Source organism: Grus americana, chromosome Z (genome assembly GCF_028858705.1).
Source record: "Grus americana isolate bGruAme1 chromosome Z, bGruAme1.mat, whole genome shotgun sequence".
Taxonomy (NCBI): domain Eukaryota; kingdom Metazoa; phylum Chordata; class Aves; order Gruiformes; family Gruidae; genus Grus; species Grus americana.
This window is the reverse complement of record NC_072891.1, coordinates 87,312,294-87,337,556: the sequence shown is the minus strand read 5'-3', so window position 1 is coordinate 87,337,556 and position 25,263 is coordinate 87,312,294. Positions and strand designations below refer to the sequence as shown.

The 25,263-nt window shown below is 46.2% G+C and overlaps 1 protein-coding gene across 4 annotated transcripts in view; it reads left to right on the top strand.

Moving 5' to 3' along the window:
• Positions 1-21,970, top strand: part of LOC129199130 (zinc finger and BTB domain-containing protein 5) — a 67,220-nt gene extending 45,250 nt beyond the window's left edge. For 2 of the 4 annotated variants that reach the window (XM_054808996.1, XM_054809000.1), the window contains one exon: positions 17,710-21,970. In XM_054808996.1, coding sequence (XP_054664971.1) covers positions 17,710-19,738 — 2,029 coding nt within the window. In that variant the 3' untranslated portion in view covers positions 19,739-21,970. Of the gene's footprint in view, positions 1-16,531; positions 17,552-17,709 lie in introns of those variants that run through there. The other 2 variants (XM_054808999.1, XM_054809001.1) reach the window with 2 other exon arrangements.
• Positions 21,971-25,263: the final 3,293 nt, after the last annotated feature.

Below are 25,263 nucleotides of genomic sequence, written 5' to 3'. Positions count from 1 at the left end.
GCCGGGGCCAGGCGGAGCGGAGAGCGTGCCTGCTGTGGGCGGCCGCCCCTTCCCGGCTTCCGCCCCTTCCCGGCCTCCGCCGTGCCGCCCTGGGCAACCCCGCCGGGCCAGCTGGAGGGCGGCGAGCTGCGGGCGGGTGGCCCGCGGCGCCGGTGCGTGCGGGAGAGGGCGGCCGCCCGGCCGGCAGCGCAGGAGATCGGCACGCCGCCGGCGGTGCTGCGGAGCTTGGCGGGGCGGAGCGGGCTGTGTGGCGGGCGGGGCGGAGGGCTGCGGATGGCAGCAGCGACGGATGCTCCGCCGGGTTGCGGGGAACGCGGTTCTGCAGTGCTGGAGAAGAAGCCGTAGGACACCCCGCGGGCCGGTGGGGGCCTCGCTTCTCCCGGACCTCCGGCTCTCTGCGCAGGGTTTCCGTCCGCTGGGGACTCGGGTCTTCCCCCGCCTCTTCAGGCGCGGGCCCGCGGTGCCGGGGTCACACGGGCGAGTGCGGAGCCCCTGCGGTGGTCGGGCGCTCCTTCTGCCAGGGTCTGGTGGAACGAAGCTGGCACTTGGCCTCTGCCTCAGGGCTCCTTGAAGCGCGTTTGGCTCTGGCCTGGTCAAAGTGCAGAAAGCTGCGTTGCTGAGTGTGACGAGGAATGGCTGGAGGGTCTTTTTGTCTTGTGTGCGGTGGTGTTTGTATAAGATACAAAATTAAATAGCTGGATGTATTTTGAACTGCTAATGATGGAAGGGTGAGATGTAGATGCTATCTTGAGTCTTGAGAGGGACATAAAACTTGGATATTCCTGGTGATGGAAAAAAAAGAAAAAAGGTATGACTCAATTCTTCAGGGCAGTGCCTTTCAGTGCATTCAGGAATGAGCACAGGAACAACAGTCTTGCCTTTCTTACCTGTCAGTTAATTTAATGTTCTGTAATTTTCAAAGAAACATCGTCAGATGACGTTATAAATTAGGTTTTACTTTCTTGTATTTGGTGTAATTATTGAATCATAATTCTTCTTGTGGACAACAGCATACGTGTACTGTTGATGTACAGAAGTTGGGTGCACACCAGTTGCTTCTCTGGAATGTATGTTTTGTCTCTGAGGGATTGACCTAACTCATTGCCAGTTTTTCTCATGGTCATGCTACCGCAGGTAAGCTCTGCAGTGGTAGAGCTGTTAACTGTGTTGCACTCAGCTGTAAATCCATATGTTATACAGGAAAGACAGATCCAGAGTGGCTTCTGTGTGAAAACAGAGAAGGAAGTTACTGTCTTTGAACTGACAAAAAGCTGCTTAATTTCTTTTTCCACCTTTCAAAAATTACTCAGTAGGATTTTAGTTAATTCAGCATAATACATTCAAATCATGTAAATTGTTACCCTCTAGTGTGACTTTTAAATTGTGGTTAAGGCAATATTTTCTTTTTAATTCTTCATTAGTACATGCTTGTTTTGGGTTTCGTGGCAAGGTTTTGGTAGTGGGGGTGCTGCAGGGGTGGCTTCTGTGAGAAGATGCCAGAAGCTGCCCCATATTGGACAGAGCCTGTTCCAGCCGCTGGCCAAGGCTGAGCCCATCAACGACGGTGGTAGCATCTCTGTGATAACATAGTTAAGAAGGGGTAGAAACTGCTGTGCAACAGCAGCCAGAGAGAGGAGTAACAACTCTGCAGACACCAAGGTCAGTGCAGAAGGAGAGGGAGGAGGTGCTCCAGGTGCTGGAGCAGAAATTCCCCTGCAGCCTGTGGAGAAGACCATGGTGAGGCAGGTTGTCCCCTTGCAGCCCATGGAGGTCCATGGTAGAGCAGGTGGACATGCCCTGGAGGAAGCTGGAGCCTGTGCTGGAGCAGGCTCCTGGCAGGACCTGTGGACCCATGGAGAGGAGCCCATACTGGAGCAGGTTTGCTGGCAGGACTCGTGACCCCATGGGGGACCCACGCTGGAGCAGTCCATTCCTGAAGAACTGCAGGCTGTGGGAAGGACCCACGCTTGAGAAGTTTGTGGAGGACTGTCTCCCATGGGAGGGGAAGCAGGAGCAGGAGAAGAGCATGAGGAGAAAGGAGTGGCAGAGATAATGTGTTATGAACTGACTGCAACTCCCATTGCCTATATCTGTGCTGCTCAGGGGGAGGAGGTAGAAGAGTTGGGAGTGAAGTTGAGCCTGGGAAGAATGAAGAAGGGTGGTGGGGAAGGTGTTTTCAGTTTTCTTTCTCTTTGTCTCAGCAGTTCTCATTTGAAATACAGTAATCATCTGTTCAATCAGTTATGTGGATATAGTTACTTGCTTAGGCTCAAGACATGTAATACTAATGAATCCATTGCGGTGGTGGCAAACTAATATTTGTTGCTTTGATTTAAACCACTTCCCGGCAAAAGTAGATTTATTCACTATGCAGTTAGCTGTAGTTTCAGTGGGGTTAAAAGTGTAGGCAAAGGAATCACCAGAGAAAGTGGTTGGACATGGCTGTCTAAAATTCTTGAACCTCTGGTAAATAGCGAAGTTGAAGAGCTGGATTTAGAAATTATTGCCACATTAAGCAAGATAACGTCATGCTGGCACTGAGCTGTCTGTGGCTGCCTTTTCTTTTGGAATCCTTGCCCGCAGACCCTTGGTTCTGCATGGTGTTTGTGGTTTGATTCATGAACTGGGGATGATGGTACAGGAGAAGCTGGCAACTGAATTTCCTTTGCAGCACTGGGTTCTCATGAGAATGGTGGCAGCGACAGAGGCTGACACGGTACCATGAACTTCAGGAGAGGTTTTCTGAACTGGTAACATAACTGTGAGTTCAGATCAATCCTTGGTGGTGGTGGTTTTTCTTGTCATGCCCTTAAATGGCTGTATTGCCAGTTCTGTGTAGCACCACTCTCTGCTTTTCCCTTTGTACATAAATCAAATTGTGATACTACCCAAACAGCTTTCTTCAGGTGTTTTACAATGCAATGCCTAAAAGCCTGTTGTGCTCTTGGGAACAGCTGTTTTATCATATCTAAATACAGTTTTTTAGCTTCATAAGGTCAAGAATAGAATTCATGATCTTCTTTTCCTCTTTCTTACTGATAACTAGAAAACATTGTGCTTGTGTAAGTTGACCAGAAAAACGTACATCAACTCTTTTGAGAGAGATTGATGCCTGTGAAAGCTATGGTAGTGTCCTTGAAGGCCAAATGATGAGAGGATTATCCAGGAATTATAAGGAAACAGTGTTCAATCTGTTCAGAATATATAGCTGTACAGGTGTGTTAAATAGTGGAATTACAACAAAGAAACAACCCCCTGGTGACAAGCTGGATGGGACATCAAAATGCAGGTATGTCACATTTCAGTCTCCTCCAGTGTGTCTTCCTCTGAACTATCACACTGTGCTGCAGGATCTGCAGACCAAGAGATGTATCACTGGACTGGGAGGAGGTGAGTGGAATTGTGAGGAAGCAGGAGGATGGCCATACCACAGGTAGTGTACATTTCTGCAGATAACCAAGACGGTCTAAGAAAAATGCAGCCTTTTTAAGGAAGCTTTTTGTTGCTCCTTTCAAAGACGCTGTTTGCAGATGGCAGGCTGTGCTGTTACTGTTTATTAATGAGTTGATGTTGCCATAGGCTGGACTATCTACTGACAGTACCTTTCAGATGATGAGAAAATACTAATCCATATGCTAATCTCTTCTCTGGAGGGGGCTGATGCAACCAGCAGCAGCTTTTGCAGTGCAGTTTATCCTTTCTGATTCTTAAACAAGTTGTAACTCATCCTCCCTGACAATACAAAGATAAACTGAGTTGAACTATATATAAAACGTGGCTAAGGAAACACCTCAGATGAGATGCTGTAAGCTAAACCGTCAGTCATCAAAGTCACTGGTTGCAGGTACTTGTCGGACACACACAAAAAATGCCTTTCATGGCTGGTGCTCCCCATATTGTAGCATACACAAAAGCAGTGTAACACTGGAGTCTAGCTACATGGGGCAAATCCAGAAATAATTTTAACTACTGTTAACTAAAATTCCACCATATGTTCAGTTTGAAAACAGTCTCAGAGCAGACAACACACACCCTCTGTGTGTTCTGTGTGTCTCAAAGGGACAAAACTTGCTGAAGATGTCAAAGAAAGTAAGGACTTTGGTTTCTTCCTGCCTCTACCCTCCCACCGTCCTGCTGGCTTGTTAAAAAAACAACGTACCTGATAGTAGAAAGTGTTTTCTGAAATAACACTCATATATGACTTGCATCTAGATTTATTTTTGTATTTCAGGCTTCAGGGGAGCTTTTTATGAGATGGATTATTTCAAGCACAATGGTTAAGCACAGCACAAGTCTATTGTAATGTTTTATAAAATGTAATTAAAGCTAAGAGGCAAACAGTTATTAATGTTATAATATTATATTGGCACATTTTCAAGCTTTGGCTATATGCCAGGGATTCCTGCAGGCTTGGTACCTAGACTATCAAATGCATTTAAATACAGATTGTTGGGAATGGAGTTTGAGGTGCAAATAATAGTGTCCTTTATTTATCTGATAAGGAAAAAACAAGTACCTAGTCTAAAGTTTTCAGTAGTGTATTTGTGAGATTTCTTCGGATATCACTCTGCTGAATGATATAGTTGAGGCAGCTTTTGTTGTTGGTTTTAGTAACTGTGGTGGGTTGACCCTGGCTGGGGGCCAGGTGCCCACCACCGCCGCTCTCTCACTCCCCTCGTTCACCAAACAGGGGAGAAAAAGTATAACAAAAAGCTTATGGGTCGAGATAAGGACAGGGAGAGATCACTCACTAATTATCGTCACGAGCAAAACAGACTGAACTTAGAGAGGGAATTCATCTAATTTATCACTAAGCAAAACAGAGTAGAGGAATGAGAAATAAAATCAACTCTTAAAACACCTCCCCCCACCCCTCCCATCTTCCCAGGCTCAACTTCACTCCTGGCTTCAACCTCTGCCCCCCCTCAGCAGCACAGGGGGACGGGGAATGGGGGTTACGGTCAGTTCATCACACGTTGTCTCTGCCGCTTCTTCATCCTCAGGGGGAGGACTCCTCTCGTCCTTCCCCTGCTCCAGCATGGAGTCCCTCTCACGGGAGACAGTCCTTCATGAACTTCTCCAACGTGAGTCTCTCCCACGGGCTACAGTCCTTCACCAGCTGCTCCAGCGTGGTCTCTTCCATGGGGTGCAGACCTTCAGGAGCAAACTGCTCCAGTGTGGGTCCCCCACAGGGTCACAAGTCCTGCCAGCAAACCTGCCCTGGCGTGGGCTCCTCTCTCCATGGGTGCACAGGTCCTGCCAGGGGCCTGCTCCAGCGTGGGCTTCCCACGGGCCACAGCCTCCTTCAGGTGCCTCCACCTGCTCTGGCGTGGGGTCCTCCACGGGCTGCAGGTGGAATCTCTACACCCCCTCATCCTTCCTCCATGGGCTGCAGGGGGACAGCCTGCTTCACCATGGCCTTCACCACGGGCTGCAGGGGGATCTCTGCTCCGGCGCCTGGAGCTCCTCCTCCCCCTCCATCTGCACTGACCTTGGTGTCTGCAGAGTTTCTTACATCTTCTCACTCCTCTCTCCGGCTGCAAAAGCTTTTCTTTTTAACTGTTTTGTTTCCCTTCTTAACTGTGTTATCACAGAGGCGCTGATTGGCTTGGCCTTGGCCAGCGGCGGGCCCGTCTTGGAGCCGGCTGGCATTGGCTCTATCAGACACAGGGGGAGCTTCTAGCAGCTTCTCACAGAAGCCACCCCTGTAGCCCTGCCCCGCTACCAAAACCTTGCCATGCAAACCCAACACAGTAACACAAAATCAAGTACTTTAAAAACTTTTTGAAAGAATCTTTAGGGGGAACTTGAGGTTGCGTTTGATTTTTTTTGTTTGTTTATTTGACTGTGTATGTTTGACTTCTTGATAGTGGCTCAGGATTGCAGTACAATTTGACATAGTAATAAAATTTTAAATAGATTATTCAGAGTTGTTATTTTTCACACTATTTTATAGTCGGTTAACTACATTTTTTAAAGAAGCGAGATAAAAGTGTTTGATTCTGCAGTAGTTTTAGTGCAAGTGTACTTAAATACTTGCCTTGTCCCATCTTGCTGCAGCTTAAGTATTGAAGCAGAAGGATTTGATGGAAAAAGGGGCTGTAGGTCTACATAATATTATCAATACTAATCATTCAACAAGAAATAAAGAAACCATATGAAGAAATTCTTACCAGTAAAAGCAGTAGAAATATGCGCTAATAAAACCTGAACCATGTTCAACAAAAAATGTGGGAATTCAGTATCTAATCTCTACTTTGTTAAATTCTGTTGGAGTTGACAGAGGTTAATAACTAATGGGAGATTAATACACAGGCTCTGTAATTGTGAACACTTGTACATCGTCTTCCCAATTAGGTATTTTTAATCCTGATGCTTTCTTAATATTGAAGGCTTAGTTTTAGAAATTTAGGCCTTATCTTCATCCACATATATGAGGAATATTTTACTATGTGCCACCATAAATGTTTGATTACATCATCAAGCTCCTCTGCACAGCCCCAAGGGAGCTTGGAGAGGCAATGGCAGGAGGGGGAGCACAAACAGTACCCTGGGGGGCTGCTCCCAGGTCGATCCCTGGAGCCAGCCCATTGCAGGCCCAGAGGGGCACAGGTGGGACCCTGAATCAAGGACCCGGAGGAAGGAGCACCCTGTCCAGACCCCTGCCAGGGCAGTCACTGCAGGGCCTCTGCCCAGTATCATGGTGAGTTGCAGAGCAGTTCTGTCCAGAACTGCTGGGACACGTGGGCTGCAGGGAAAACCAGCTTGGGATCCCACAGGACTTATTACGGGATGTTTAGGGGAGGAACCAAAAGCGGGACAAAGGAGGAGTTTAGGGGGTTTGGGGAGGAACAAGTGTGGGAACAGAGGAGTAAGGGGAGGAAAAGGGTTGGTTGTGTGTAGGCAGTTGTCCGGCCATGCCCTGTACCTGATCAGGGCCATCTGTCCTGTTCCTAATGAAATTCCTTCCTGGCTCTGTTCTGGGTGAGGGCTCTCTGGTTGGTGTGAGTGCAGCCACAGGGCAGAGGGTCTCTGTGTCCATGGGGTGTTGACTGGAGCATGTGTGGATGTTTGAGTGTCTGATGGCCAGCAAAGATCAACCTGGATGAGCTGGTGAATTGGGCTGGGATCAAGGGGGTCTGTGGGTCCCCAAGGGCAGCTCTGGGTGTGAGAGTGCCTGTGTCTACAGGGGTGAGAACATGGAAGGTCAGGTGTGGGACCACGGGAGTCCTGGCTGACTCTGTACCTATGGCCTGGCAACAGGAGCCAGGCTGTGGCCTCAGGGGCTCATATGCCTGGAGACTGGGACCCAGGGGACAGCTACTGGGAGGGCCAGCTGCTGGAGGGGTCCACGTTGTGCAACTGTACATATGTTCTTGCAGGTGGACTTCCATTCTGCTCTGCCAGATAGGGGAGCAGGATGGGCATCTGCTGCTGCCTGTGTTTGTGTGAGTTGTGAGTGTGTCTCATAGCATATATGAGTGTACTGTGCATTCGTGCCCACTGGGAATGCATCTTCTCCTGCTCTCCTTCTGGGACCTGGGGATGTTTAGTAGCAGGAGCCTCGCCTCTCTTGGGCTGTTGGATCTGCTGTGGTGTGTTTTCTTCTAGCAGTGAAGAGGCAAGTATTTAAGTATCTACTGAGCACACTTTTTATTCAAAGGTTAATTATCTTTTTAAGCATATTATAAAAATGTTAGGAAGAAAATGCTTCCTTACTGATTTTTACCAAATCAATTTTACATTAAAGAAATTAATAGTTCTCTCCTAAAACCTTCTGAAAATACCAAAGCAAGCTGTAAAATTGAAAGCCAGACAGGTAAGTGTATGTAAAACTATGCCTCCAGTGACTTGTGGTTTAGTGCCTTCCCCAGGTAGAGGTGGCATCTAAATATTGAATAGCTCACAATTGATTTTTATTTGATGGACCTATGTAATGGCTATTGAATTCACACGTACTTGCCCATGGCAAGTTCTGTAGCTTTACTGCATTACGTCAAGGAGTGTTTCTTTGGTTCTGACCCTGCTGGTTTCATTTCATAGGCCTTAGTCCAGAGACAGGCAAAATAGTTGTTTTCCAGTCAGGATTTCATAGATGTTTTTTCATTGCTTGCCCATAAAATTTTCCTGGCTCCGACTGTTTGTATTTATAGTAAAACTACTTGTAGCTAAACAATTTGGTATAGTTTCTTTTCACTTGTGGTCATTTGTTTGATTATAGAAGTAAGCTGTTCCCTTTCCTGCTGCTCTTCAAAAGGCTGCTCGACTCAATGTCTGCTGTTTGTACCACTGATGCCTCCCCTGAGTCCCACTGGCTGGATCTGATTCAGCGGAAGATTTCATCTGACATTCCTCGGCTCCCCCGGATGTGAACTGGAGCTGGCTGTCAGCCTCACGAAGGCTGCAGAGACTGGCTACTGAAACCATCACTACTCAGTTGGGAGAATCTCTGTCCTTCATCTGAATAGGCATTTGCACACCATGTGGTGTGATGGGATGCTACCCATCATGTGCTGGAGATGTTGGGTTGTTTGCTAGGGGATGATGGGGATGTGCAGCCCATGGGTGGTTCAGGGGAGTCTTTATGGCCAGCTATTGCTGACAGGTGAGGTATCACCGAAGTGGGAGGGAAAGACAGATGGAATGTGCATATCCAGAAATACACCACTCATACGCATTTTGATATTGACTTAGATGCATTGCATGTATTTAGTAGCCTGAAGTAGCTGATACCTCACCAAAAGCAGTATGTGCGTAGTATGCAGTATATACAACTCAAATCTAGTCTTATAATTTTCAATTGATCTTGTACAAGATCTCAGCTTCATTGTGGGGTCTATCTTGATTCTGTTTGAGGACTTCAGCCTTTATGGTGTAGTAAAAGTTAAATACCAAGCCAAATTAGAATCATAGAATCGTTTTGGTTGGAAAAGACCTTTAAGATCATCAGGTCCAACCGTTAACCCAGCACTACCAAGGCCACCACTAAACCCTAAGTACCACATCTACGCATCTTTTAAATACCCCAAGGGATGGCGGCTCAACCACTTCCTTGAGCAGCCTGTTCCAGTGCTTGACAACCATTTGGGTGAAGAAATTTTTCCTAATATCCAATCTAAACCTCTCCTGGCACAACTTAAGGCTGTTTCCTCTCACCCTATCAGTTCTTACTTGGGAGAAGAGACCAGCAGCCACCTCACTACAACCTCCTTTGAGGTAGTTGTAGAGAGTGATAAGGTCTCCCCTCAGCCTCCTTTTCTCCAGGCTCAACAACCCCAGTTCCCTCAGCCACTCCTCATAGGACTTGTTCTCTAGACCCTTCACCAGCTTTGTTGCCCTTCCCTGGACACGCTCCAGCACCTCAATGTCCTTCTTGTACTGAGGGACCCAAAACTGAACACAGCACTGTAGGTGCAGCCTCACCAGAGCCGAGTACAGGGGGATGGTCGCTGCCCTACTCCTGCTGACCACACTATTTCTGATAAAAGCCAGGGTGCTGTTGGCCTTCTTGGCCACCTGGGCACACTGCTGGCTCGCGTTCAGCTGGATGTTGACCAATGCCCCCAGGTCGTTTTCCTCCAGGCAGCTTTCCAGCCACCCTTCCCCAAGCCTGTAGCGTTGCCTGGGGTTGTTGTGACCCAAGTGTAGGACCTGGCACTTAATGTTATTTGAAGCAAAAATGTGGTTTGTCTTGTTTCAGGTGCACAAAGGATGCAATCACTTTTGGTGATTGTAAACAAGGACTCTCTGAATTCTGAAATCGCAAATCCTTTGTCAAAACAATGACTCTTGCCTGTTTTCTCTGGTTCAAATACATATTGATGCCTGGGCAGAAAATACCTTGGACTGTCCCTGTAACCCATTTTCCTTTCTGGAGTACAGCTTAATCTTTTTACTGATATGAAATCCTGTCCTCATGTAGTTTGGTGTTTTCCACCTCCAGTCTTCTCTGAACATTGGTTTGAATGTGTTACTATGTAGTCTTCTGAGGCATGCCACCTCCTGGGATTGGCTTGATAAAGGCAATGCATGAGCTCTTGGGTATTTTATATCTTAGCATCATAGAATGGTTTGGGTTGGAAGGGACCTCAAAGATCATCTAGTTCCCAGCCCCCCTGCTGCAGGCAGGGACACCCTCCACTAGACCAGGTTGCCCAAAGCCTCATCCAGCCTGGCCTTAAACGCTTCCAGGGATGGGGCGTCTACAGCTTCTCTGGGCAACCTGTGCCTCTCAGGGAAGAATTTCTTCCTCACATCTCATCTCAATCTACCCTCCTTTAGTTTAAACCCATTACCCCTTGTCCTATCACTACACTCCCTGAGAAACAGTCCCTCTCCAGCTTTCCTGTAGGCCCCTTTAGGTACTGGAAGGCTGCTATAAGATCTCCCCAGAGCCTTCTCTTCTCCAGGCTGAACCACCCCAACTCTCTCAGCCTGTCTCCATAGCAGAGGTGCTCCAGCCTCGGATCATCTCCGTGGCCTCCTCTGGACTCGCTCCAGCACCTCCCTGTCTCTCCTGTACTGGCGACCCCAGGGCTGGATGCAGTGCTCCAGGTGGGGTCTCATAAGAGCAGAGTTGAGGGAGTGAATCATCTCCCTTGACCTGCTGGTCACACCTCTTTTGATGCAGCCCAGGACACGGTTGGCGTTCTTGGCTGCAAGCGCACACTGCTGGCTCATGTTGAGCTTTTCATCAACCAACAGCCCCAAGTCCTTCTCTTCAGGGCTGCTTTCAATCCATTCTCCACCCAGCCTGTAGTTCTACAGTGCATTTCCTAAAATGACCTAAAGCAGTGTACAGACTAGGAACTGCTTGGGTGCTTGTGAACAGCTTGCTTCTGATGACCCTTGAAGCTGGAGCAGTCTCTGCTGGGCCCTGTGCTTTCTGCAGTGAACGTACAAGTGGAACGATTTTGTTCTTGGTTGCAGATGGGACACAGCAAAGTGCTCCCATCTTAGCTGCCTTTGTAGGTGGTGGTGGTTAGGGTCCAGCACTGCTGCATTTTGGGAAGTCACTGTAGTTAGTACCACGTTGTCCTGCAGTTCTGCTCCTTACGGAAAGGAGATGCCCTTGGCTTTCCTGGTGTACTGGGTGCCTGGTGTTTTCTGGGGTGTTTGTTGGTGTGCTGTAGCATTGTATACTGTGTGGATCAGCCCTGCATATAGCCTTACAACTGTGCTGTGAAATGGTTCCTTGGAGCAGTCACTCTTGACTGGGGAGGGAAGTGAAAAGAAAGTCGACCAAGGTACAGGCCCTGCAAGAGCATGCTGATGCTGTACTGATGGTTCTCTAAACAGAGCGAAAGAGTTTCTTTGTTGCTCTGGCAACTGTTGCTCATACCCACCCTCCCCACTATCTCCTCCTTTGTCCAAATTCCCTCTCGATCCTGTATTTTACTCCTGTGAAGCTAAGGACAGAGTGTTATTTCTGGCATACCATTTGGCCCACCTCAGAGGCGAGTAAAAGCAGATAAATGAAGAATTGTTTGGCAGTCCCCTGTCAACTTTCCAGAGGTGCCTGTCTGGAGGGCAGCTTTCCTCACGGAGGAGGTTGTCCCTGCATGGTGCTTGCAGGAACAAAGGAGGGCATGAGTTTAGCCAGGTATGCCCAAGCAGCAAAGGCAGGCAGCAGCACTGCTCACAAAGCAGCCCTGGCCTCTGCCACATTCCAGACACTTCCTGCTGGGACTTGTGGCTCTTGTCACAGGCTCCCGTCTTCCTTTTGTCTTGCTGCCTAAGGTCAGTGAGTTTCAGGGTCTGCTCTTTTGTTCCTCCCACCTCTTAGAACCACCAGGAAGCATTTCCTCACTTTTCCCTGTGTTATACTTCGGTCAGACAAATGTGTAGAAATAAAAACTGTGCAATTCCAAAGTTTGTCTTAACTATTTTTTTTAAAATGTCATCTTATTTTTACTGTCAACTATACATTGCTAGTGAAAGAGAAATAACATCACCTATTATCTGTATTCCTATTTCTTATTTTAAAAAGTGCCAGGCTCAAATTCTGTTTTATTACATAACTTCATTTATAGAGAGATAAGGGAGACCATGACACAGTACGTAATTAAATCTCATGGTGCTTATTTGAGGCATTCAGGCATCATAGCCTCAGTGCTGCCAAATGAGGGGATTTTTGGTGCTGTGGTAAGCCTGGACCCTCACCATTGCTGGAAGGCATAAAGTGTAATTTATTTCCTCCTCCTTTTTCAAATACACAGGAGCCAATTACAGTTGGAGGCAACATATTTTTGCCAGCAGAAGGTTCAGTTTTTCATTGTTTAGTAAAACTGTGGTTCTTTGCAAGCCTGTCCTCTTTGGAGAGGGGCATGGTTCTTTGTCTGGTGGACTGGGTGGTGATACCTTTCTCCAGCAAAGACCTGCGAAGTGTATGTCATGTGCCTTAGAGATGGAGGAGGTGGTTGAATGCAGCTGCCTCTCGGGTGGGGAACAGCAGCTGCTCTTACATTATTAGCTCCAGCCTGGCAGCTGAGGCAGGCAGAGGCCATTTCGTGAGATATTTTTGTGACCTAATGGTTTTAGTCTTTGTGTTTTTATGTTAGTTTGCCACCTCTTCTGGCATGAATTCAGATCTCTTTGCCTACTATATTACTGATTCCTTCATTTTATGTAGCCTGATGTTAGTTCAAGTGCAGCAAAAGCTGCAAACTTGAGCAGGTCCCTTTGTTTGTCCAGGTTGCCCCTAAGGGATTTTGTAAGCCTGGGAATCAGAAAATGGTAGTTGTTCATCACACCGTAGTGTCCATAGTAGGCTCAAGACAGGCTAAAAAGGAGAGTATCTGCATCTAGGGCCTTCCTACCCAATAGGTGCCTGTAGTCTCTCTTCCTGACAACACAAAACCTTGTTATTTAGTGACAAGAGGTGTTACAGAGCGCAATTGCTCTGCCCATCCCTTCCGTAACTATTGACACTGTCAAGTTTTGATTGAGGAGACTAGTATTTTAAAGTCCAATACAGTTTATAGCTGTGGGCCTAACAGAAAAAGGGGCCTATCTTTGTCCTGCTCTGTCATCCCTCTCTGGATAGAGAACCTAGCATGTGTTCAGCTTGTGCTTGTTGTGCTCTGCCAGCGGATGGTGTGACTGGGAAACCTCGCCCAGACCCAGCCTGAGCTTCCTCGGCAGTTTGGGGGGATTCAGTCTGATGTGGTGCAGAGCGGGAGCAAGCCGGGGGTATTGTGCAGGGAGTCAGGGCATGCAGACCGTGCATTAACTTTGTTACCTAATGAGAAACTTAATCTCATGCTGCTTGCAGAGTAACTCCTGAACTAGTTCAAAAGACATGTATCCTTTATAAAAGAGGATCAAGAACCCTTCCACTTTCCCTTGATGTGTTGATGGTGACAATCCAAGGGTGGGGAGCACTCACCTAAGTTGAGCTGAGTTGCTGCTGGAAGCTCATGGATCCTTCTAATTCTACAGCTGCCTGCTTACACATGCGTAAGTGTGTAAATCCATCAGTGACCTTCTGCGTATTGCTTGGTTTTTTGACCTTTATCCGCACGGTCTTACAGCAGTACATGTCTCAAAGGTGGTAGTCCCCAGTCTGCATGGCCTCCCTTACAGCCTTTCGCCTTGCAGCAAAGGAGAGCGCAGAGCTTGGAGCTGCTGCAGATGGAAGTGAGCCTTTGTGGCCTCATGCTGCATTTGCTCCATGCCTGCATCTTGGGAGTTGCTCTTTGCATTTCTGAGGTTTTGCTTTTTCTGCTGATCCTTCCAAGTAAGTAGTTAATCTGTCTTCATCCAGGTGGGCAAAATTGCAAAATAATTAATGATTTACATCAACAGCTGTACCTGTTTTCCTCTGAATGAATGGGTGTACTTGGCAGCCACTGCCTGAGCAAAGTAGTTGTGTGAAGTAAAACACCTGTGGAGAGTTTGAAATACAAACATTATTTCTGAGCAAACTTTTATTTACTGGTCAAAGGTGACTATGGGAAGCTTTGTGTGCAATCTACTTGTATAGCTTGTGACCATGCAGGTATGCAAATGCAGCATATGGTTTGTTCACAATGTGTGTATTTGAGGACAGAATTTATAAACTGGCATATTCACATTTGATCCCTCTTCAAAAGTATAATTCTTCCTTGGTGACCTTTTATTTTAGCTACTTTACAGTCTTTTTGTGTCACATGGTACTGTGATAACGCTACTGAAAAATAAATGTGAACACAAAAGTGTGTGTGTATGCCCCATACATGCAACCTTTCTGTTCCCCAAATCTTATACTCTGTTGATTTGTCTTCAGAAAAAGTAGACATATCACTGAAAGTCACCAATTTAGTCTTAAGGTGAATCTACTAAGATTTGACTTATGTTCTCGTAATGGAAATGTAAGAAAAAAACATCCCTGAGTTTGACTAGTTACCTAGCTGAGTACTGCATCATTTTCTCAAAAGCGTCCCATAACTTCCTCATGGGCCAGAAGGGTTCATAAGGAATAGTAAGTACGGAGACGGCTCTTAATGTTGGCAAACTTTACTATCTTTCTACCATTTTATTTATTTTGTGGGAAAAACAGAGGAGTTTCAGTGCCTTCCAGCTGACAAAATACACTGGATAAGAAAATGTATTGCACTTCTGTTTTGGGTTTGCATCAGGGGTTGATATCGGGGGGGGGCTACAGGGGTGGCTTCTGCGAGAAGCTGCTAGAAGCCTCCCCTATGTCCTACAGAGCCAATGCCAGCCGGCTCCAAGACAGACCCGCCGCTGGTCAAGGCCAAGCCAATCAGCGACGGTGGTAGTGCCCCTGTGATAGTAGAGTTAAGAAGGAGAGAAAAAACAACCTAGGAGCAGTTTTTGCAGCGAGAGAGAGGAGTGAGAAGGTGTGAGAGGAACAACTCTGCAGACACCAAGGTCAGTGCAGAAGGAGGGGGAGGAGGTGCTCCAGGCACCAGAGCAGAGATTCCCCTGCAGCCCATGGAGAAGACCACAGTTGAAGCAGGCTGTCCCCCTGCAGCTGGTGGGGGTTGGTGGTGGAGCAGCTATCCACCTGCAGCCCATGGAGGACCCCACACTGGAGCAGGTGGATGCCCGAAGGAAGCTGTGACCCCGTGGGAAGCCCACACTAGAGCAGGCTCCTGGCAGGACCTGCGTACCCGTGGAGAGAGGGGCCCACACCAGAGCAGGTTTTCTGGCAGGACTCGTGACCCCATGGGGGACCCACACTGGAGCAGTCTGCTCCTGAAGGACTGCGCCCTGTGGGAGGGAGCCACGCTGGAGCACTTCATGAAGGAGGAATCCGAGGAAGCAGTTAAAAACCTGCCTACACCACCTGGACACTGACAAGTCTATTGGCCCAGATGGGATCCACCTGAGAGTACTGAGGGAGCTGGCGGAGGAGATTGCCAAGCCACTCTCCATCATTTATCAACATTCCTGGTTAACAGGGGAGGTCCCAGACAACTGGAGGCTTGCCAGCATGACGCCCATCTGCAAGAAGGATCGGACAGAGAATCTGGGGAACTACAAGCCTGCCAGCCTTTACCTCAGTACCGGGGAAGATTATGGAGCGGTTCATCTTGAGTGCCCTCACCAGCCATGTGCAGGACAACCAGGGGATCAGGCACAGCAGCATGGGTTCATGAAAGGCAGGTCCTGCTTGACCATCCTGATCTCTTTCTATGACCAGGTGACCTGCCTAGTGGATCAGGGAAAGGCTGTGGATGTTACCTACCTGGATTTTAGGAAAGCCTTTGATACTGTTTCCCACAGCGTTCTCCTAGAGAAGCTGGTGGTTCACGGCTTAGACAGCTGCACTCTTCGCTGGGTAAAAAACTGGCTGGAAGGCTGAGCCCAGAGAGTTCTGGTGAACGGAGTTAAATCCAGTTGGCAGCTGGTCACAAGCAGCGTTCCCCAGGGCTCAGTCTTGGGGACAGTCTTGTTTAATATCTTTATCAATGATCTGGATGAGGGGATTGAGTGCGCCCTCGGTAAGTTTGCAGATGACACCAAATTAGGCGGGAGTGTCAATCAGCTTGAGGGCAGGAAGGCTCTGCAGAGGGATCTGGACAGGCTGAGACCAACTGTATGAGGTTTAACAAAGTCAAGTGCTGGGTCCTGTGCTTGGGTCACAGCAACCCCAGGCAACGCTACAGGCTTGGGGAAGAGTGGCTGGAAAGCTGCCTGGAGGAAAACGACCTGGGGGTGCTGGCTGACAGCTGAACGTGAGCCAGCAGTGTGCCCAGGTGGCCAAGAAGGCCAACAGCACCCTGGCTTTTATCAGGAATAGTGTGGCCAGCAGGAGTAGGGATGCGATTGTGCGCCTGTACTCGGCTCTGGTGAGTACCTTGAATACTGTGTTCAGTTTTGGGTCCCTCAGTACAAGAAGGACATTGAGGTGCTGGAGCATGTCCAGAGAAGGGCAACAAAGCTGGTAAAGGGACTGGAATGCAAGTCTTATGAGGAGTGGCTGAGGGAACTGGGGTTGTTGAGCCTGGAGAAAAGGAAGCTGAGGGGAGACCTTATCACTCTCTACAGCTATCTCAAAGGAGGTTGTAGTGAGGCGGGTGTTGGTCTCTTCTCCCAAGTAACTAGTGAAAGGACAAGAGGAAATGGTCTCAAGTTGCATCAGGGGAGGTTTAGATTGGATATTAGGAAGAATGTCTTCAGCGAAAGAGTGGTCAGGCATTGGAACAGGCTGCCCAGAGAGGTGGTGGAGTCACCATCTCTGGAGGTGTTCAAAAAATGTGTAGACATGGCACTTTGGGACATGGTTTAGTAGACACGGTGGTGTTGGGTTGATGGTTCGACTTGATGATCTTAGAGGTCTTTTTCAACCTTAAAGATTCTATGATTCTAAGAACTGTAGCCCATGGGAAGGACTCACTTTGGAGAAGTTCGTGGAGGACTGTCTCCCATGGGAGGGACCCCACGCTGGAGCAGGGGAAGAGTGTGAGGAGTCCTTCCCGTAAGGAGGAAGGAGCGGCAGAGACAACGTGTGATGAACTGACCACAACCCCTGGCCACATCCCCCATGCCCCGTCCCCCTGTGCCACTTGGGCAGAGGAGGGAGAGAAATCGGGGTTACCCCACCACAACTTCTGATAGCTAAAGGTAGCATTTTGATGTAAGAGCTGACCACTTGTTCCAGTGCAGAAGTGTCTCCCGTCTTTTCCATTAACTCTCTTTTCTATGTTTCTCTGTGAAAAGCAGATAGTTGACAGTTCTGCACAGTAGCTGAGGAACTGTGCAGAAGGTAATTTGCAGCAGGTGAAGCTGGATTAAATTAGATGAGAATTAAAGTTCAAACTTTTCAGGGGGAAGTTACCTAATAATGTGAGCAATTTATCAAAGGTTGCAGTAGATTATTCACAATTAGATTTTTTTTTTTTTTTAAGCCAGGATTAAAAGTTTTACTGAAGAGTGTGTTTTACTTTGGACAGGAGCTGTAGTGGAGGTGAAATGACCTGCGTTACTCAGTTTGCAGCAGAGCTGCCTGTAACATGTCTGATGCTGAGGCAGCTGTTATACTAGGTCAGCTACATGGCAGAACCTGTATTTTCTTCCTCATCCTCCTCCTCAGGATTGCCAGGTTTGATCCATTACTAATGTGGCAGTGGTGAATTAAGATCAGTTGGTTTTCATCTCTCTTTCAGTCATCATCTTTCATTTTTAAACCTGGGTTCGCTGTGGTCTGAATGGGACTTCAGCCATTTTTTATATTATAGTTTATTCTGTTTTGTTTTACAGGATCATGGATTTTCCAGGACACTTTGAGCAAATCTTTCAGCAGCTCAACTACCAGAGGCTTCACGGCCAACTTTGTGACTGTGTCATTGTGGTGGGAAACAGGCATTTCAAAGCCCATCGCTCTGTTTTGGCAGCATGTAGCACACATTTCCGAGCTCTGTTTACTGTAGCAGAAGGGGATCAGACTATGAATATGATTCAGCTGGACAGCGAAGTGGTGACAGCAGAAGCTTTTGCTGCTCTGATAGACATGATGTATACTTCTACACTAATGCTTGGGGAGAGCAATGTTATGGATGTCTTGCTGGCTGCTTCTCACTTACATTTGAACTCTGTTGTTAAAGCATGCAAACACTACCTTACTACCAGGACGCTGCCAATGTCTCCACCGAGTGACAGAGTTCAAGAGCAAAATGCACGCATGCAGAGGTCTTTCATGCTCCAGCAGCTTGGACTGAGCATTGTGAGCTCTGCGTTAAATTCCACTCAGAGCACAGAGGAACAACCAAATACCATGAGCTCCTCGATGAGAAGTAACATCGAACAGCGCACTACTTTTCCTATCCGTCGTCTCCACAAACGTAAACAGTCTTCTGAAGATCGGGCCAGACAGCGCATCAGGCCTACCATGGATGAGTCCGTTTCCGATGTGACTGCTGAGAGCGGGCAGTCAGTAGTTCATTCACGGGAAGATTTCTTCTCGCCCGATTCACTGAAGATTGTGGACAACTCTAAGGCCGATGCTGTTGCTGATAACCAGGAGGATAATACTATTATGTTTGATCAGTCTTTCAGTGCTCAGGAAGATGCTCAAGTGCCCAGCCAGTCTGACAACAGTGGAGGAAACATTTCACAGATGTCCATGGCATCCCAGGCAACACAGGTGGAAACCAGCTTTGACCAGGAGGCTGCTTCTGAGAAGAACAACTTCCCATGTGAAAATCCGGAGGTCAGTCTGAATGAAAAAGAGCACATGAGGGTGGTAGTGAAGTCTGAGCCCTTGAGTTCCCCAGAGCCTCAAGACGAGGTGAGCGATGTCACTTCCCAAGCAGAGGGCAGTGAGTCTGTTGAAGTGGAAGGAGGAGTAGTGAGCGCAGAGAAGATAGAACTGAGTCCTGAGAGCAGTGATCGTAGCTTTTCTGACCCACAGTCCAGTACTGATAGGGTGGGAGACATCCATATTATGGAGGTGCCAAATAACTTGGAACACAAGTCTACTTTCAGTATCTCAAATTTTCTAAATAAAAGCAGAGGTGGTGGCTTTGGTGCTAGTCAAAACAGTGATGACAACATTCCAAATACCACCAGTGACTGCAGAATGGACAGTGATGCCTCTTATTTGATGAGTCCAGAGTCGGGGCCTGCTGGTGGCCATTCATCCGCCACCGTCTCTCATGTCGAGAATCCATTTAGTGAGCCTGCAGACTCTCATTTTGTTAGACCAATGCAGGACGTGATGGGTCTCCCCTGTGTACAGACTTCTGGGTACCGGGCGGCAGAACAGTTTGGCATGGATTTTCCACGGTCAGGCTTGGGCTTGCACTCCCTGTCAAGGGCAATGATGGGCTCAGTAAGAGGTGGAGCTAGCAGCTTTCCTGGTTATCGCCGCATAGCCCCCAAAATGCCTGTGGTGACCTCTGTCAGGAGCTCCCAGCTGCAAGATAACTCCTCCGGTTCCCAGCTGATCATGAATGGGACCACTTCGTTTGAAAATGGGCATCCGTCACAACCTGGTCCACCACAGCTGACAAGGGCATCTGCAGATGTCCTTTCGAAATGCAAGAAGGCCTTATCTGAGCACAACGTCTTGGTTGTAGAAGGTGCACGCAAGTATGCATGCAAGATCTGCTGCAAGACGTTTTTGACCTTGACAGACTGCAAGAAACACATCCGTGTGCACACAGGAGAAAAGCCTTATGCCTGCCTGAAGTGCGGCAAGCGGTTCAGCCAGTCCAGCCACCTGTATAAACACTCCAAGACAACCTGCCTGAGGTGGCAGAGCAGCAATCTGCCTAGCACTTTGCTTTAACCTTCTCCACTCCAGGCCTGAAGGAGAATACCAGTGCAGACGTCTAGTTCCCTGAAGCACCACAGGAACACAAACACTATTTTTTTCAAGGCTGCAGGCTCAGAGGCTGCTCTTGTTGGTCAGTGAACACTTAGGTGTGATTGTGCCACACACACAAAAGTCTTGGTTCTGTCAATTGGGGATATTACTGTACCTACCTCACAGGGGTGTTGTGAGGCTTAAACAGCTGTAAGTGAAGAACTTGGAGATCCTCAGAAGTCACATGTAGATGTGTCAGGTGTTATATGATGTATGTTCAGGCCTTGGGCTGATGGGGATACAATCCCTACAGCTAAGCAGTTCCTTTGCAGGGCAGAGGGGTGAGAGCGTGGTTATCTCAATAAGTAGCAAGTTTCAAGAATGAGAAACTGAAGTGCAAATTTCCTCTTTTTTTTTTTTTTTTAAAGTATTTTGTAAAAGTGAAAGCATTTAAATAAATGACCTGTAAAACAAGTTACTGCATTATGTATGGACAGTAATGCAAGAGCTGTTCACTGTTACTAATATAGAGTGCATATCTTTGAAAGAGAAAAACAACTTTGGATGCACCTGTCTGACATAATGCTTTAAAATATGCTAATTATAAAAATAGTTCTAGGGTTATGAATGTATGTTTGGCTGTTTTGTAGTAAAGGACACTGTGTAATGAAGGTGCTTAAATTAAATCCAAGACAAGTAACTTTTGGACTGCCAGATGTATGTATACTTTGAATACAGCAAGATCTGGATGTTTGATTTTTTTCTGTAGAAACTCGTATTAAGTGATAAGTGAAGTACTGTTTCTTGTTCGTGCTATTCTTAGCAGTATTTTAACCAATTTGTATCTCCTATGTTAAAATTCTATAGACATAGAAGTCTGAAAAGAGCTTGTCTTTGTCTGCTTTGTTATTTTGAAGGAGAGAGTTAATTTGTGATGGCCTTTTTTACTGTGTAAGATAGTCTCTTGCTGTTTCCAGATGCTGGTAGTCAAATCTGATCCCCGTTATTGCGTAAGCATATTGTCCTTTTCTGACACTTTTCAGGCTTTAATTTCCTCTTCTGCTCACTTACTTTACTTCACAACTATGGATTGTTCCTCAGATCAAACCAGTCAGGTATGATCCTCATTTGCCAGATTTATTTATGTCTGTCTATAAAATGTAGTTGTCAAATCCAGTCCTTCCAGTTAGTGTCATAAATTTAAAAAAGCATAAATTTAATTTAAAAAATAGCACTGTACACTTTGTATAGCAGAAATTCAGTGATTGCTATTATTCAAGTGAATTGTGTAAATCTTGTTTTAATTTCCTCTTCTTTGATACCATTGTAGCTAATACTGTGTGCCGTCTCTTTTTTTCTTTGTTAAACATGCACATGAACTAACTACTGGCCTTCAGTCTATTAGGTTTCTAAATAAAATTTTGGAGCACTTTGCTGATAAATGTTGCTCTATCATACAGGAGCTGGGTCAGGGCTACAGCGTGTCCATTCTGCTCAGCAGAGACAGAGGATTTGCATCTCCTGGTATCTAAGCCAGAGAGCAACAGCTTTCCATTAATATTAAAAAATTTAGCAAACCTTCCCCTCTTTATTTTATTCTGTATAGCAAATGTATCCTGTGTGATGATACTCAGCAGTTCTATGGAGTTTGTGCTACCTAACAGTTAGCCTTCTTAAACATCTTGGATTTAGATTTGGATAAACTGAAAATAAAATCCTAATCCACAGTCCTGTAGGTCACTTAGCAGGATGAACTGTCAAAACTGTTGAAGCACAGAAACCAAACAGTCATTGTCAGACCAAAGGAAACATGGAAATCTTTCTGTACTTGGCTTTATGTGAAGTAGTAGTCCGCTAATGAAGAAATGTGTCTTCATCTGTAATTACACTGCTTCACATTGAAAAAAAATATTGCCAAATGTCTGTCAATATGTCATTTGCACCTTGAGCATCCAAGGTAAACAGGAACATGGAAACATAGTAAATGATGGGATTAATTCCTTTAAAATGTTAAGATTTTGTTACAGGACTTAGTAACGGTCATATTTCTGGCTCTTGATTTTATAAGTATTAGGGAAATATGCTGCATTTTTAAGAAGCATTAAGATATGCCACATTTTGTTTAATGATTTTGATATCAGGGGACTAACAGCATTGAACTATACTAAACAATCTCACTGAAACATCAATAAAATGCAGTATTTTGTACTTTAATATTTTCTTGTGTTGCCTTATTAGTAACGTTATTACCGTTTCATCCTCCTTGCATTTCTAGTGTTTTGTTTCAAAAATAGGGAGTTTTTTTACATTTTGTGTGTTCCTATAGCACATCTGAATTCCTTGAATTCTTATGATGCATAGGAATAAAGCATTTATGTAAGGAGATTTGAGTAATTAGGAACTAATATGAGCAGATAAACATTTAACTGTAATTTTAATCTGTTTTTATAAAAATTTTAATGTCATTGTGAAATATCAGACCTTGCGCGGGAGGACTTCTGTCTTCCTTCTTTAAGAAAAAATTCAGCTTGGAGCATTTTTGGAAGTAGCAACTTCAGATTTCATTATTCATTGACATCTGGTGCATCTGAAGGAGCACACTGCAAACCCAGGAGCCTGTGGCCAGCTTGTTGCTTTCCTAGTCTTCCACTATGAAGCAGTATCTCAGAATGGTATCTCCACTTAGCTGTCCCTACTGTAAAATGAGAGTGTCTTATCTCAAAGCTTGGTAACATTGTCAAAGAGCTTATCACCCCAGCTTTTGTTCAAAATTTAACTTTACAAATGCTACAGTGAGATCTCATGTGAAGATGTCAGTATGTTAGAATTATGAAACATCTGAAAATAAACCCTACATTTTTGTGCTGCTGTGTCTGACTTGATTTACTTGTTTATGTTATCCTGGTGTCTTTGCCAACAGCATATAATGGATTGACTAAACAAGTAATGCTTGCATGTTAGCTGATTGGGCTCTTTGTGTTACTAGATCATTTGGCAGTGCAAAATAATCCCATTGAAATCTGGGCACAGATTTTGTCAAATGAGGCCAGGCAGATAGTGCTGCCCATGGCCAGCCTCCTGCTTTCATGCTGAGGCTTTGCCAATTTTGAGAGGACATGTAATATCTAATCAACAAGTGGGTCCATATTTGGGCCAGCATAAAGTCTTGAAGGGCTGCATTGTCCCATCAATGCTTTGTCAGCTAATTTGAACCAGCAAAGTGTGGCTGGAGTTCACTGTAGCAGCTTTGATCAGGCTCGGGGTGGTGTAGTGTCTCATGGAGCTGCTGCCTCAGTGTGGTGGGCTGTCTTCTGGCCAGCTCTCTGCTCTGGAGGTGACATTAAAGATATTTCATGCAGATCATTTGAGATGCCCTGCTGCTCGCTGACCTACTTGCAGGGATTCTCGCTCCTGCCACAGCCTTGATGGGAAGGGGCACATTGCCTGTATCTCCCTCATCAGATGAAGGCTGGAAAGCCTTGGGATTCTGGGAGCATCCCCACTTGTGCATGGAAATTATTGACATTTTTGTTCATCTGTATCAGTTGCTTGATGAGTTCGCTTTGCAACTGCACAGGTGGTTGTGCTGGCAGGGGAGCAAGGGTAAGTGGCTGGGTAATGGCATGATTATTTTTGGTAACAACATCTGAATGCCCATCAGTGACCTTCCAGGTCTGCAGCACAGGCTACCAACAAAGGTTGCTTGGGTGACTTGCTTAATAAAATGTGTAAGTGCTGACAAGACTAAATTGCATGACATGATAGCATAATTCGTCTTGAATAGACATCAGAGTAGTTAAATAGATTTTAAAAAAGCATAAAAGCAGCAGTCTGTAATTTAAATGCCAAATAGCGATCTCTTAATTTTTTTTAATAATTATGAAAATAAGTTCAGTCTGGAGCTTCCTATAAAAGGGAATGACTCTGAACCGATGTAAGATGCTGATTGGTAGAAGCCATACATCAGTACTACACCTGTGCAACTGTGTTGGAGTGCATGTTTAGCTGGAGCCTTGTGTTCAGTTATGCTATGGAACCACTGCTAAAGGCTTGCTGTTTCTGGCAGAGAAAATAGTCTTGGAAAGACTGTGGCGAAGTTTCCTGTTGGAGGACTTGCGCAGACGCTAGGCTGTGTGCTCTGTCCTCTGCCGGTTGTTGCTGCCGTAGCTCACTTGCATCAGTGACTTCCAGCACGGTACCGTAATCTCAATAGGTCGATCCACCGGCATCTTGTGTTTGTAATTCAACCATGTAAAACGCTACCAAACCACAACAAGAATACCTCTGTTCAGGACGTCCAAGCGAGGGGTCTGTCCCTGGCAATGGTAGTTTAAACATCAGTAGGTACTTTGAGTGCTGATCTGCTGCAGCAAACACTCACTTCTGTGGCAGTTTTACCACCTTTGCTGCTCATGTGTTACGTGATGGGGTTGACCCTTGCAAGCAGCTGAAGAGAGCAAGCATGAGACTCACCTCCGCAGCCACCAGCCGCCTGTCCCAAGGGACGGCATTCCTGTGCCTCTTCCTTCTGTGCATGGGGCTCTTCCTCCTGCTGCAAGTGCAGTGAATGAAGAAATGGCTCTGCTAGTGTGAATTGCTGCTTCCCCCACAGCAGAGCGAGTGCAAGTCTCCTTGTTTGCATCAGCACCATCAGCCAAATAACCACCAAGACAGGCCACTTGAAAGGCACCTGCAAAGTAATTATGACTCTGTGCCAGCCGGTAAACAAATACTTGTTCCTAGCAAAAACGAATCATAAAAGCCTGTACTTTACCCAGTTAACAATTTTGGTCCTGGTAGAATATACTCTCCATAAGAGATTATTATTATGATTGTTACTGAAATAATGTTAATATCTCTGCAACATCTGTAAAATCCATAATCCATTGTCATTGTTGCTCTTTTTTTTTAATTCCTTGTGGGAAAACGTTGATGCAATGACTGGAGGCCAAGCAGAGCTCTGCCCTGGGAGGTGCTGCAGCTCACCGCACTGGCTAGCTATTTTGCTGTTGGTGGCACAAAGTTTTGTCTAGTCACTTTTGGTATGGAGTATATCCAGAACTTACTGAGCAAGAAATCCTGCTAAGAGATGTTTGCCCTTGGATGTAGACCCTGCAAGGCTTACCTGTACTTTGCTGTCAGTAGGTTCAGCTCAAACCAGCCACACTCAAGACTTGCCTAAAAAACTACAGGTTTCTTTAAGCAGGGGCAGAGAGATAAGGTTACTATTTTATCATTTACAGTTTTTACAGTATTTTTAGAAAGCAAAATCTTTTCAATAAGGACAAACTGATGATTTCTGTGGCTGGCAGAGCAAAATGATCAACAGCTGCAGAAGGTACTCCTCTCAAAGAAATTCCAAGATGCAACACCTGAAATGTGCTTCGGTCACTATGGCAGCATTATTTACAAGCTCATGTCTATTTCTTAATATACTCAGGGAACCTCATACAAGTGCTCAGATACGAGTTCATTTACCCTTAACTATTTCTCACATAATTAGGGGT